Source organism: Scyliorhinus torazame, chromosome 14 (genome assembly GCF_047496885.1).
Source record: "Scyliorhinus torazame isolate Kashiwa2021f chromosome 14, sScyTor2.1, whole genome shotgun sequence".
Lineage (NCBI taxonomy): Eukaryota > Metazoa > Chordata > Chondrichthyes > Carcharhiniformes > Scyliorhinidae > Scyliorhinus > Scyliorhinus torazame.
This window is the reverse complement of record NC_092720.1, coordinates 122,088,045-122,103,689: the sequence shown is the minus strand read 5'-3', so window position 1 is coordinate 122,103,689 and position 15,645 is coordinate 122,088,045. Positions and strand designations below refer to the sequence as shown.

General features: G+C 46.7%; 1 protein-coding gene across 3 annotated transcripts in view; it reads right to left on the bottom strand.

Annotated features, from left to right (window-relative positions):
* The window catches only part of atg16l1 (ATG16 autophagy related 16-like 1 (S. cerevisiae)), a 48,043-nt gene extending 32,526 nt beyond the window's left edge, over window positions 1–15,517 (bottom strand). For 2 of the 3 annotated variants that reach the window (XM_072474746.1, XM_072474749.1), the window contains exons 1-3: window positions 15,345–15,517; window positions 10,302–10,395; window positions 3,551–3,653 (exon numbers count right to left, since the gene is read on the bottom strand). In XM_072474746.1, the coding sequence (XP_072330847.1) occupies window positions 3,551–3,653; window positions 10,302–10,395; window positions 15,345–15,444 (297 nt within the window). In that variant the 5' untranslated portion in view covers window positions 15,445–15,517. Of the gene's footprint in view, window positions 1–3,550; window positions 3,654–10,288; window positions 10,397–15,344 lie in introns of those variants that run through there. The other variant, XM_072474750.1, reaches the window with a different exon arrangement.
* Window positions 15,518–15,645: the final 128 nt, after the last annotated feature.

Sequence of the window (15,645 nt, the reverse complement as noted above, 5' to 3'; positions counted from 1 at the left end):
ATCTGCCACTTCTCAGCCCAGCTCTGCATCCTATACAGCCCTCCTCACTATCCACAACTCCACCAATCTTCGTATTGTCTGCAAATTTACTGACCCACTCTTCAACTCCCTCATCCAAGTCATTAATGAAAATCACAAACAGCAGAGGACCCAGAACTGATTCCTGCGGTACGCCACTAGTAACTGGGATCCAGGCTGAATATTTGCCATCCTCCACCACTCTCTGACTTCTATCGGTTAGCCAGTTTGTTATCAAACTGGCCAAATTTCCCACTATCCCATGCCTCCTTACTTTCTGCATAAGCCTACCATGGGGAACCTTATCAAATGCCTTACTAAAATCCATGTACACTACATCCACTGCTTTACCTTCATCCACATGCTTGGTCACCTCCTCAAAGAATTCAATAAGACTTGTAAGGCAAGGCCTACCCCTCACAAATCCGTGCTGACTATTCCTAATCAAGCAGTGTCTTTCCAGATGCTCAGAAATCCTATCCTTCAGTCCCCTTTCCATTACTTTGCCTACCACCGAAGTAAGACTAACTGGCCTGTAATTCCCAGGGTTATCCCTAGTCCCTTTTTTGAACAGGGGCACGACATTCGCCACTCTCCAATCCCCTGGTACCACCCCTGTTGACAGTGAGGACGAAAGGATCATTGCCAACGGCTCTGCAATTTCATCTCTTGCTTCCCATAGAATCCTTGGATATATCCCGTCAGGCCCGGGGGACTTGTCTGTCCTCAAGTTTTTCAAAATGCCCAACACATCTTCCTTCCTAACAAGTATTTCCTCGAGCTTACCAGTCTGTTTCACACTGTCCTCTCCAACAATATGGCCTCTCTCATTTGTAAATACAGAAGAAAAGTACTCGTTCAAGACCTCTCCTATCTCTTCAGACTCAATACGCAATCTCCCGCTACTGTCCTTGATCGGACCTACCCTCGCTCTAGTAATTCTCATATTTCTCACATATGTGTAAAAGGCCTTGGGATTTTACTTGATCCTACCCGCCAAAGAGTGTTCAGGCCCTCTCTTAGCTCTCCTAATCCCTTTCTTCAGTTCCCTCCTGGCTCTTCCCTCCAGCGCCCTGTCTGAACCTTGTTTCCTCAGCCTTACATAAGTCTCCTTTTTCCTCTTAACAAGACATTCAACCTCTCTTGTCAACCATGGTTCCTTCACTCGACCATCTCTTCCCTGCCTGACAGGGACATACATATCAAGGACACGTAGTACCTGTTCCTTGAACAAATTCCACATTTCACTTGTGTCCTTCCCTGACAGCCTATGTTCCCAACTTATGCACTTCAATTCTTGTCTGACAACATCGTATTTACCCTTCCCCCAATTGTAAACCTTGCCCTGTTGCACGCACCTATCCATTACTAAAGTGAAAGTCACAGAATTGTGGTCACTATCTCCAAAATGCTCCCCCACTAACAAATCTATCACTTGCCCTGGTTCATTACCAAGTATCAAATCCAATATTGTCTCCCCTCTGTTCGGACAATCTACATACTGTGTTAGAAAAGCTTCCTGGACACACTGCACAAACACCACCCCATCCAAACTATTTGATCTAAAGACTTTCCACTCAATGTTTGGGAAGTTAAAGTTACCCATGAGTACTACGCTGTGACTTCTGCACCTTTCCAAAATCTGGTTCCCAATCTGTTCCTCCACATCTCTGCTACTATTGGGGGGCCTATAGGAAACTCCTAACAAGGTGACTGCTCCTTTCCTATTTCTGACTTCAACCCATACTACCTCAGTAGGCAGATACTCCTCGAACTGCCTTTCTGCAGCTATTATACTATTTCCAATTAGCAATGCCACCCCCCACCTCTTTTACCACCCTCCCTAATCTTATTGAAACATCTATAACCAGGGACCTCCAACAACCATTTCTGCCCCTCTTCTATCCAAGTTTCCGTGATGGCCACCACATCGTAGTCCCAAGTACCGATTCATGCCTTAAGTTCACCCACCTTATTCCTGATGCTTCTTGCGTTGAAGTATACGCACTTCAACCCATCTCCGTGCCTGCAAGTACACTCCTTTGTCAGTGTTCCCTTCCCCACTGCCTCACTACACGCTTTGGCGTCCTGAATATCGGCTAGCTTAGTTGCTGGACTACAAATCCGGTTCCCAATCCCCTGCCAAATTAGTTTAAACCCTCCCGAAGAGTACTCAGAAAACCTCCCTCCCAGGATATTGGTGCCCCTCTGGTTCAGATGAAACCCGTCCTGCTTGTACAGGACCCACCTTCCCCAGAATGCGCTCCAATTATCCAAATACCTGAAGCCCTCCCTCCTACACCATTTCTGCAGCCACGTGTTCAGCTGCACTCTTTCCCTATTCCTAGCCTCGCTATCACGTGGCACCGGCAACAAACCAGAGATGACAACTCTGTCTGTCCTGGCTTTTAACTTCCAGCCTAACTCCCTAAACTCGTTTATTACCTCCACACCCCTTTTCCTACCTACGTCGTTGGTACCAATGTGCACCATGACTTCTAGCTGCTCCCCCACCCCCTTAAGGATCCTGAAGATACGATCCGAGACATCGCTGGCCCTGGCACCCGGGAGGCAACATACCTTCCGGGAGTCTCGCCCGCGACCACAGAATCTCCTATTTATTCCCCTAACCATTGAATCTCCTACTACTATTGCTTTTCTATTCTCCCCCCTTCCCTTCTAAGCCCCAGAGCCAGACTCAATGCCAGAGACCCGGCCGCTAGGGCCTTCCCCCGGTAGGTCATCCCCCCCAAACAGCATCCAAAACGGTATACTTGTTTTGAAGGGGAACGGCCACGAGGGATCCCTGCACTGCCTGCCTGTTTGTTTTCTTTCCCCTGACTGTAACCCAGCTACTCTTGACCTGTACCTTGGGTGTGGTTACTTCCCTGTAACTCTTCTCTATCACCCCCTCTGCCTGCTTGGTCCAAGACCGTCCAGAAACAACAGAGGTCATGAACACAGCCCAGTCCACCATGTGAAACCACCTCCCATCCATTGACTCGGTCTACACCTCCCACTGCCTTGGGAAAGTGGGCAGCATAATCAAAGACCCCCTCCCAACCAGGTTATTCTCTCTTTTACATCTTCCATCGGGCAGGAGATACAGAAATGTGAGAACACGCCCTAACGGGTTCAAAAACAGCTTCTTCCATGCTGTTACCTGCCTCCTGAATGATCCTCTGATAGACGGAACTGATCTCTTCACACATCTTCTCTATTGACTACACTCCGTATGCTTCACCCAATGCCTGTGTCTATTTATTTACATTGTGTATTTATGTATGCCCTACATTTTCTCATGTATGGAACGATCTGACTGGACTGTACGCAGAACAATACTTTTCACTGTACCTCGGTACATGTGACAATAAATCTAATCCAAATCCAAACTCGGCCCACGACACAAATGCCTTTAAAAAACGCTATTAGAGGAGCTGCACCAGGCAGTTCAGGGGATTGTCCAGTCCACGACAGGAGCTACATCAAAGTGGGACAGATGAGTAGCGTGTTGTTCCACGCATACACACACCTCACCACGCTTCTTGTGAAGTTCCGTGAGCTCTTCCTGGTGACGGATTCGCATTTGGGCAACTTCATGTGTCGTCTCGTTCCGTGCCCCATCGGAGGCTGGGCTGGAATACCAAGGAAGCAACAAGAGTACACATACTTTAATTTGGGACCAAAAAAAAAGGTATAATTCTCACTGCAGCACACATTTTTCTAACCCACTTAAAACATCCCAATTTCCCACCGGGGCACAGGTTCCACGGGTGATGTTTGCCCATTTCTCGATGACACCCCACCATTTAAATGGCAAGATAGTTGGTGTCAACAGGGTCTTTGACCCAGGGAACAGGGATTAGGGGTAGGCATCTCAGTCTGATCGGTCCTCACCAGACATCCAGACAGATGCAATTCTCAGTATGGTTAAGCAAAAAGCAGGAAGGAGCAGGAAATCTCTCCAATTCTCCCACCTCCACTAATGGAGGGAATGATAGCCATGCCAATGCTTCCTACAGGACGGAATTACTCAACATACAAGAGCTCAGGGATCAAAATTTCTTCTATTCCCTGTGGCTCAACCATTAACTGAATATTGTCCGCTTCACTAACAGAAACAGCACACTTTAAAATTAAATCAGAATTGCACTGAAATAATGTTGGCTGATTTCGAGGGGATCTACACCTGAATGAAGAGTAACCGCAGGAGACGCCCCTTGTTTGGACATTCTCAGTCAAATCGCATGATTTAAAGAGTTGGGGACAGAGTGGAGTGACCACAATCAGCTGCAGTTCTTGTATCATCTGCAAGATGCACTGCGGCAACTTGCCAAGTTTCCTTCAACAAAACCTTCAAAACTTGTGACGTTTGCCACAGAGAAGCTCAAGAGCAGCAGACAGGTTTCCCCTCAAATCCTGCACCGTCCAGACCTGGAGCCAATCCCTCTTCCTTCACTTTTGCTGGGTCAACCATTGGTATCCACTCTCGAATGCTGTGTACGCCTATACCACATGGACTGCAGTGGTTCAAGATTTTTTGCCACTACCTTCTGAAGGACAACTAGCGATGACCAACAAATCCTGGCATTGCCAGCAATGGTTTGATCCCATGAACAAATAAAAAATATTCAGAAAATACCTACATTATTTCGACAGCAAGGAAGGGGGGTGGGGGAGGGCTATTGGGCCCAGTGCCCAGATCAGTGCTAATTTTGTACCTGACGGTAATGACTCAAACTCAATTTTTCAGCAACGTCTCTTCTGGGGTTCACTCTCTCCACCCCCACCCCTGCAGCTGCAGCAGTAATGTCCCCCCTGACCATATTGCCAACGCTACTTGCAAATTGACATTGGCAATGACCCAAGATGGGACCACTACGTGATAGGAATGATGCTAAAGGCCTTAGAATCAGTACACAGGATTATCAGAATATAACCAAGGATTTAAGTAAAATGGAGAGCCTAGAGAAGCTGAGCTGCTAACCTTTGAGCAGAGAAAATTAAGGGGAAATGTAACACCGGTGTCCTAATGATGCAAAGTTTAACTGTTTCCATTGGCAGGAGAGTGCGTAACAGACTTAAGTTAAGTTATAGTCAGAATCATTATCAGAATCGTGGGCGGCATGGTGACACAGTGGCCAGCACTGCTATCTCACAGCGCCAGGGAACTGGGTTTGATTCCGACCTCGGGCGACTGTCTGTGTGAAGTTTCCACATTCTTCCCGTGTCTGCGTGGGTTTCTTCTGGGTGACCCGGTTTCCTTCCAGTCCAAAGATGTGCAGGTTAGGTGGATTGGCCATGCTAAATTGCACCTAGGTGGGGTTACGGGGATAGGGTGGGGGATTGGGCCGAGGTAGGGTTCTCTTTTAGAGGGTTGATGCAGACACAATGGGCCAAATGGCCTCTTTGATCTAAAAGCAGGTGGGAGAGGGGAGTCAACTCAGTCCAATTTAAAAAGAGCAACTTGTAAACTCACTCCCAGTGAGCCAGAGAAGACACAGCCAGAGTGAGACAGCAAAGAGTGAGTTTGGGAATTTGAATCTAGGTGGGAATTCGAAGCTGGCTGGGGAGGAAGTGCTTTTTATCCCTGGTAAGTGACTGGTAAGTAGTTTTTCTGTTTTCTTTTTCTTTTCATTGGTAGATTTATTTATTTTTTCTTCGTTGTTTTTTTTTTTTGGGGGGGGGGGGAATTGTAGTTGTTGAAGTTAACCGAAGGTTTAAGACATGGCAGGAGATCTCAGACCCGTGTCATGCTCCTCGTGCGCGATGTGGGAGCTCAGGGACACGTCCAATGTCCCTGGCTCCTTCACGTGCAAGAAGTGTGTCCAGTTGCAGCTCCTGTTAGGCCACTTGACGCTCTGGAGCTGCGGATGGGCTCACTTTGGAGCATCCGCGTTGCTGAGGACTTTGTGGATAGCACGTATAGCGAGTTAAGTCACACTGCAGGTGAAAGGTATTGAGGGAGATAGAAAATGGGTGACCAAAAGACAGAGCAAGAGTAGGAAGGCAGTGCAGGTGTCCCCTGCGGTCATCTCCCTACAAAACAGATATACCGCTTTGGATACTGTTGAGGGAGATGGCTCACCGGGGAAGGTAGCAGCAGCCAGGTTCATAGCACCGTGGCTGGCTCTGCTGCGCAGCTGGGCAGGAAGAAGAATGGCAGGGCTATAGTGATAGGGGACTCAATCGTAAGGGGAATAGACAGGCGGTTCTGCGGATGGAATCGAGACTCCAGGATGGTATGTTGCCTCCCTGGTGCAAGGGTCAAGGATGTCTCGGAGCGGCTGCAGGACATTCTGGGGGGGGGGGGGGTGAACAGCCAGCTGTCGTGGTGCACATAGGCGTCAGCGATATAGGTAAAAAACGGGACGAGGTCCTACAAGCTGAATTCAGGGAGTTAGGAGTTAAACTAAAAGGTAGGACCTCAAAAGGTAGTAATCTCTGGATTGCTACCAGTGCCACGAGCTAGTCAGAGTAGGAATGTCAGGATAGAGAGGATGAATGCGTGGCTCGAGAGATGGTGAAAGAGGGAGGGATTCAAATTCCTGGGGCATTGGAACCGGTTCTGGGGGAGGTGGGACCAGTACAAACCGGACGGTCTGCACCTGGGCAGGACTGGAACCGATGTCCTAGAGGGGGGTGTTTGCTAGGGCTGTTGGGGAGAGTTTCAACTAATGTGGCAGGGGGATGGGAACCAATGCAGGAAGTTGGAAGGTAGTAAAACAGGGACAGAAACAAAAGGCAGTAAGGGGGAAAAGTGTAAGGCAGAGAAGTCATAGTCAAAAATCAAAAAGGGCGACAGTACAAGGTACTATGACTGAGGGGAGCTCAGTGAATAGGACCAGGAATACCAAATGGAATAAAACTGGAAGTAAAAACATTAATGGTAAGCGACGCGGCAGGTTGTTACATGAAGATATGGGTTCAACGACAAGGAAAATTAGGAGAAAAGTTAAGAGGATATATAATTTAGGGGAGGTTACTGATCGAGGTGTTAAGATTCAGAACAGAGGTTAAAAAAAAACATAAGTGTACTTTACCTGAATGCCCGTAGTATTCGGAATAAGGTAAATGAGGTAAATGGCGCAAATCATCGTGAATGACTATGATTTAATGGCTATTATGAAACATGGTTAAAGGATGGTCACGACTGCGAGTTAAATATCCGAGGGTATCAAACTATTCGGAAGGACAGTGGATGGTAAGGGAGGTGGTGTAGCTCTGTTAATTAAGGATGACATGCGGGCAATAGTAAGGGATGACATCATGCTATGGAGGATAAGGTTGAATCCATTTGGGTGGAAATCAGGAATAGTAAGGCGAAAAAGTCACTGATAGGAGTAGTCTATAGGCCACCAAATAGTAACATTATGGTGGAGCAGGCAATAAACAAAGAAATAACTGATGCATGTAGAAATGGTACATCAGTTATCATGGGAGATTTTAATCTACATGTCGATTGGTTTAACCAGGTCGGTCAAGGCAGCCTTGAGGAGGAGTTCATAGAATGTATCCGCGATAGTTTCCTAGAACAGTATGTAATGGAACCTACGAGGGAACAAGCGGTCCTAGATCTGGTCCTGTGTAATGAGACAGGATTGATTCAGGATCTCATAGTTAGGGATCCTCTAGGAAGGAGCGATCACAATATGGTGGAATTTAAAATACAGATGGAGGGTGAGAAGGTAAAATCAAACACTAGTGTTTTGTGCTTAAACAAAGGAGATTACAATGGGATGAGAGAAGAACTAGCTAAGGTAGACTGGGAGCAAAGTCTTCATGACGAAACAGTTGAGGAACAGTGGAGAACCTTCCAAGCGATTTTTCACAGTGCTCAGCAAAGGTTTATACCAACAAAAAGGAAGGACGGTAGAAGAAAGGGAAAATCGACAATGGATATCTAAGGAAATAAGGGAGAGTATCAAATTGAAGGAAAAGGCATATAAAGTAGCAAAGATTAGTGGGAGACTAGAGGACTGGGAAATCTTTAGGGGGCAACAGAAAGCTACTATAAAAGCATAAAGAGTAAGATAGATTATGAGAGTAAACTTGCTCAGAATATAAAAACTATAGTCAAAGTTTCTACAAATATATAAAACAAAAAAGAGTGGCTAAGGTAAATATTGGTCCTTTAGAGGATGAGAAGTGACTGATAGAAATGAGGCGATGACAGGTGAGGACCTTGAGAGGATTGTTATCACTAAGGAGGTAGTGATGGGCAAGCTAATGGGCCTAAAGGTAGACAAGTCTCCTGGCCCTGATGGAATGCATCCCAGAATGCTAAAAGAGATGGCAAGGGAAATTGCAAATGCACCAGTGATAATTTACCAAAATTCACTAGACTCTGGGGTGGTCCCGGCGGATTGGAAATTAGCAAACGTGACACCACTGTTTAAAAAAGGAGGTAGGCAGAAAGCGGGTAATTATAGGCCAGTGAGCCTAACTTCGGTAGTAGGGAAGATGCTGGAATCTATCATCAAGGAAGAAATAGCATGGCATCTGGATGTAAATTGTCCCATTGGGCAGATGCAGCATGGGTTCATAAAGGGCAGGTCGTGCCTAACTAATTTAGTGGAATTTTTTGAGGACATTACCAGTGCGGTAGATAACGGGGAGCCAATGGATGTGGTATATCTGGATTTCCAGAAAGCCTTTGACAAGGTGCCACACAAAAGGTTGCTGCATAAGATAAAGATGCATGGCATTAAGGGGAAAGTAGTAGCATGGATAGAGGATTGGTTAATTAATAGAAAGCAAAGAGTGGGGATTAATGGGTGTTTCTCTGGTTGGCAATCAGTAGCTAGTAGTGTCCCTCAGGGGTCAGTGTTGGGCCCACAATTGTTCACAATTTACATAGATGATTTGGAGTTGGGGACCAAGGGCAATGTGTCTAAGTTTGCAGACGACACTAAGATGAGTGGTAAAGCAAAAAGTGCAGAGGATACTGGAAGTCTGCAGAGGTATTTGGATAGGCTAAGTGAATGGGCTAGGGTGTGGCAGATGGAATACAATGTTGACAAATGTGAGGTTATCCATTTTGGTAGGAATAACAGCAAAAGGGATTATTATTTAAATGATAAAATAAGGGCAGCATTGTGGATAGCACAATTGCTTCACAGCTCCAGGGTCCCAGGTTTAATTCCGGCTTGGGTCACTGTCTGTGCGGAGTCTGCACATCCTCCCCGTGTGTGCGTGGGTTTTCTCCGGGTGCTCCGGTTTCCTCCCACAGTCCAAAGATGTGCGGGTTAGGTGGATTGTCCATGCTAAATTGCCCTCAGTGAACAAAATTGCCCTTAGTGTTGGGTGGGGTTATTGGGGATAGGGTGGAGGTGTTGACCTTGGGTAGAGTGCTCTTTCCAAGATCCGGTGCAGACTCGATGGGCCGAATGGCCTCCTTCTGCACTGTAAATTCTATGAAAACATGCTGCTGTGCAGAGAGACCTGGGTGTGCTAGTGCATGAGTCGGAAAAAGTTGGTTTACAGGTGCAACAGGTGATTAAGAAGGCAAATGGAATTTTGTCCTTCATTGCTAGAAGGATGGAGTTTAAGACTAGGGAGGTTATGCTGCAATTGTATAAGGTGTTAGTGAGGCCACACCTAGAGTATTGTGTTCAGTTTTGGTCTCCTTACTTGAGAAAGGATGTACTGGCACTGGAGGGTGTGCAGAGGAGATTCACTAGGTTAATCCCAGAGTTGAAGGGGTTGGATTACGAGGAGAGGTTGAGTAGACTGGGACTGTACTCGTTGGAATTTAGAAGGATGAGGGGGGATCTTATAGAAACATATAAAATTATGAAGGGAATAGATAGGATAGATGCGGGCAGGTTGCTTCCACTGGCGGGTGAAAGCAGAACTAGGGGGCATAGCCTCAAAATAAGGGAAGTAGATTTAGAACTGAGTTTAGGAGGAACTTCTTCACCCAAAGGGTTGTGAATCTATGGAATTCCTTGCCCAGTGAAGCAGTAGAGGCTCCTTCATTAAATGTTTTTAAGATAAAGATAGATAGTTTTTTGAAGAATAAAGGGATTAAGGGTTATGGTGTTCGGGCCCGAAAGTGGAGCTGAGTCCACAAAAGATCAGCCATGATCTCACTGAATGGTGGAGCAGGCTTGAGGGGCTAGATGGCCTACTCCTGGTCCTAGTTCTTATGTTCTGCACTGTAGGGATTCTATTCCTAATACGCTGTCTGAAAGGGTTCCGAGACAATATGTTGGGGGCTATATGCAATTAGTCAGAGGGACAGTAAACAGAAAAAGTGAGCACTTACACATGCTACATACCTAACGTCTTGCCTGTTGTGAAGGTCATACTTCTCCCCCTGAAACCTCTCGGCCAGGACAGTCTGTAGGTCCGACTTCTCCAAGAGCTTATTGTCTGTGTAGACATAACATTAAATGGTGAAAACAAACATACAACACACACATTCTCTTTATGACTTCACTTATACAAAACGGCCTCATCAAGGTGTTAAGGAGTGAAATACTTCCCATTTCAGAAACCCAGTACCAGTTTCAAGCAGTTTCAGTGGCCCCATCAGGAATTGGATTTTTCTTGTCCACAGGCAGTTTATACACAAAGCTTACAGCCTACAGACAGCAAACATTCCAACCATTTAAGTGTGGGTATAGCTGAATGAATGGGCATTAATTACAGAAGGTATCATCAGACTGGGTGAGGAACTGCTAAGAGGACATCATTTTGATTCAACTTACATTTTAGCTCACTTCAATTTAAAACTAGTTTTGGGGGAAGATTTAATGGAAGGCTGCTCTCAGTACCAGAATCCCTACAGTGCAGAAGGAAACCATTTAGCCCATCGAGTCTGCACTGACCCTCTAAACGAGAACTCCCCCGCCCTATCCCCTAACCTCACCGAACTTGCACATCCCTAGACACTAAGGGGAAATTTTGTCATGACCAATCCATCTAACCTGCATAACTTTGGACTGTGGGAGGAAACCGGAGTACCTGGAGGAAACCCACGCAGGCATGGGGAGAAAGTGCAAATTCCACACAGGCAGTCACCCAAGGCCGGAACTGAATCTGGGTCCCAGCGCTGTGTACAGCTACAGTCTATATTGGTGTTTATCCCCCCACAAGAGCAGTAGTTCTAATTCCATATCCCTGCGCTGTTCCCATCTCCCAAGCTATAAATGCTGTTTCCAATAGACTCTGCCACATCACTATGTTTGACTGTATTGAAGTAGATTCACCAGACAATTTCCTAATTCAGTGGTTCTCAACATTTTGTGGTTGAAGGGCCCATTTTCAAATGGATTTGTAACTACAGACCCATGGAACAAAGAACAATACAGCACAGGAACAGGCTCCTCCACCCTACCGGTATCACCCTTGGTCAAAACCCTCAGAACCTCCTAGCGCCATATCCCTCTATACCCATCCTATTCATGTTTTTTGTCAAGATGCCTTTTGAACGACATTAATGTATCTGCTTACATAACCTTCCCTGGCCACGGGTTCCAGGCACTCACCACCCTCTGAATAAAAAAACCTGCCCCGCACATCTCCTCTAAACTTTGAACCACGGACCTTAAACCTATGCCCCCTAGTGACTGACTCCTCCACCCTGGGAAAGAGTGCCTACCCATCCAATCTATCCATGCCTCTCAATCTTGTAGACCTCTATCAAGTCGCCCCTCAATCTCTGTCGTTCTAATGGAAACAGTCCAAGGCCATTCAGCTTCTCCGCTTGGCTAACACCCTCCAGACCAGGCAACATCCTCTGGTAAACCTCCTCTGCACCCTCTCCAAAGCCTCCACATCCTTCCGGTAGTGTGGCAACCAGAATTGTGCGCAATATTCCAAGAGCGGCCTTCCAAGGTTCTATACAACAGTAGCATGGCCTGCCAGTTTTTATACTCGATGCCCCATCCAATGAAGGCAAGCTTTCTTGACTACCTTGTCCACTTGTGCTGCCACTTTCAAAGATCTGTGGCTCTGTACAACCTGATCTCTCTAACTTTCTATATTCCTAAGAGTTTTGCCATTTACTGTATGTTTCCCCTCTATATTAGACCTATCAAAATGTATTACCTCACATTTGTCTGGATTAAACTCCCATTTGCCATTTCTCTGTCCAGGTCTCCAACCTATCTATATCCTGCTGTATCCACTGACAATCCTCAACACTATCTCCACTCTACCAACCTTGGTGTCATCCGCGAACTTACCAATCAGACCAGCGACATTTTCCACCAAATCGTTTATGTACACTACAAACAACAGGGGCCCCAGCACCAATCCCTGGGGAACCCCACTAGTCACAACCTTCCATTCTAAAAACACCCTTCTTCCCCTCTTTTTCTGTGACCGAGCCAGTTCTGCATTCATCTTGCCACTTCACCTCTGATCCCATGTGACATCACATGGATTTACTGAAGTCCATGTAAACAAAATCCACCGCCTTCACCATATCAAATATCTTTATCAACTCCTCAAAAAACTCGACAAAGTTAGTCAGGCATAACCTCACCTTTACAAAACCATGCTGTCCATCGCTAATGAATTTATTTGTTCCAAATGGGTATAAATCCTGTCCCTAAGAATTCTCTCCAATAATTTACCGACTATCGACGTGAGGCTCATCGGCCTATAGTTTCCTAGAGTATCCCTGCTACCTTTCTTAAACACCGGTACAACATTAGCTATTCTCCAGTCCTCTGGGATCTCACCTGTAGCCAATGAGGACACAAAGATGTCAGTCAAGGCCCCAGCAATTTCCTCTCTTGGTTCCCTCAGTATTCTGGGGTAAATCCCATCATGCCTAGGAGACATATCTACCTTAATGTCTTTTAAAACACCCAATACCTCCTCCTTTCTGATGTCAACATGAACACACACCCTACCCAACAATCATCTTCCACAAAATCCTTTTCCTTGGTGAACACTGATGCAAAGTACTCATTTACTACCTAACCCATTTCCTATGGCTCAACACATAGATTCCCCCCACTGTCCTTGAGTGGCCCACTCCTTTTCCTGGCCACCCTCTTGCTTTTTACATATGAATAAATAGCTTGGGATTCACTTTAATCCTATTTGCCAAGGACTTTTCATGACCCCTCCTAATTTCCCACTTAAATACCTTCCCACTTTCTTTATACCCAAGGGTTTTGACTGTTCTCATCCTTCTAGACATACAGTACAGAGGAGGGCCTTCAGCCCATCGAGTCTGCACTGACAAAACTACACTAAATTTGCACTAACCCCACTTTCCAGTACTTGGCCCCTAGCCCTGGAATGTTATGACATTTCATGTGCTCATCCACGTACCTCTTAAAGGTTGGGCAGTTTCCCGCCTCTACTGCCCTCCCAAGCAGTGCATTCATACTCCCACCACCCTCTGGGTGAAAAGTATTTTTCTCAAATTCCCTCTAAACCTCCTGCCCCATACCTTAAAATGATACCCCCCTCCCCCCATTATGATCCTTCAACTCCATCTCCTCCACCTAAACCTCGATACTACTTCATATTTATATGTTGCATGTATCTAGCTCTGCCTTCAAAATATTCACCGATTCTGCTTCCACTGCCTTTTGAGGACGAGTTACACAGAAAAACATTTCTCCTCCTGCGAGTCTTAAATGAGCGACCCCTTATTTTTAAACAGTGGCCCCTAATTCTAGATTCTTCGACAAGTGGAAACATCCACTCCATACCCTCCCTCAGAATCTAACCTCTTTCCTCGCAAGGCAACCCAAACACATTGCACAGCACTCTGCTCCCACTTTCACATTATTTTGTAGACATTCTGCAGACTCCCATTTGAGAACTGTTTTACACTTTCGCACTTTCTCTGGGTCTCTGAACTACAGACCTCAGGTTTCCTTCTTCCTAAAGATAACAGATCTTTAAAACAAGTGCTTTGCATCAACTAACCAAACCTCCTAATTTACCTAATCTTTCTTCTCTTTCACTTTAAAAGTTTTTAGAATCATACAATGGTAACAGCAGAGGAGGCAATTCAGCCCATCACCAGCTCCGAGGAGCAATTTAGCTAGTTGCACTCCCTGCCTTTCTGTGTAGCTGTCTGGACCTCAAAACCTTGTAATTATTCTCTTTGAGGCTGCTTATCTGGTTTGAAAGGCATACTTCAATTAGCCTTAATCACACACCCAGGCCCCAATATGCTCTCACCCCACTGAAATTAGCCCTCTTCCAATTAAATATTTTTACTCCAGATTGGTCTTTGTTCTTTTCCGTTGTCAAACTAAATCTTACAATACGATCATTTTCCTCCAGTGACACTTGCCTCATTCCCCAGAACCATTTTCAACAATGGCTCCTTCCTACTTCGGCTGGCAGCATTTTGATTGAAAAACATCCTCCAAACACACATTTCAGAAACTCCCCCCCCCCCCCCCCCCCACTTTACATTATTACTACCCCAGTCTATATTAGGATAAGGCGAGTCTTCCATTGAGCAGCATGGTAGCACGGTGGTTGGCACTGTCGCTTCACAGCGCCAGGGTCCCAGGTTCGATTAATGGCTTGGGTCACTGTCTGTGTGGAGTCTGCACGTTCTCCCCGTGTCTGTGTGGGTTTCCTCTGGGTGGTCTGGTTTCCTCCCACAAGTCCCTAAAGATGTACTGTTAGATGAACTGGACATTCTAAATTCTCCCTTTGTATACCCAAACAGGCGCCGGAGTGTGGCAACTAGGGGCTTTTCACAGTAACTTAATTGCAGTATTAATGTAAACTTACTTGTGACAATAAAGATTATTGTTATTATTGCTACTATGTGGGATTTGCACCTTTCTGGAAGTTCCTGGCAAACTCTCCTTGGTTATCTTTCCCACCAGTTGGCGGCCTGCAGAGTGTACAGTACCAGACACCAGTTTGCCAGTGGAAGACTGGAGGCCCACATTGCAGAATGTTATGGGTGATACCAGAGAGCTGGCTCAGAAGAAGGCAGAAATGGGCACTAAATGTTGCTGGATGCTTGGTGTTCAGGGAAGCGAGGCAAGGAAAGGGTGGGCAGTGCTGGTTAAGGAGATCACGGTGCTTCAGAGAGAGGATGCCCCAGAGGGATTGAGGACAGAGTGCACTTGGTTCGAGTGAAGAGGAGCAGGAGGTGGGTGGACGCCGTGTGCCTGGGCCTTTCACCTGGTGTTCAAGGCTAGGGTTCAGGTTGGCTGCAGCCACCCTCTCCCGGGGAATCCGCACAGAGGGTAGAGTTAACCCCCTCCCCCCGCCGGCTTAGGCCACCCTGAGCCGAGCACTCCGGGCCCAGCCTTCCCCTCCACCGCCACCACACTCAGGCCGTGCCCGGCGCTCCTCCTCGGGCCGGACTTCACACTCACACGCCTGGATCAGCTCCTCGAAGGCCTGGCGCTGCAGGCGGTCTCGGAGCCGCAGCTGCTCGCTGATGTTCCTCCTCCACCCCCCCGCCGCCGCTGCCATCGCTCCTCCTGCGGAGCCCACTCGCCTCCTCGCTCCCCGCCCGGGGCCGCTCACTCGTGCGGCCTCGGGATGCTGCACATGCGCAGAATGAAACACGAACTGTGTCAGTTACCGGCGCCGCCATGTTTGATAAAGGCACCAGATGGGCCAACTTCGACCCAGTAACCTTTACCCACCGAATTTGCACACCACTACTACTTA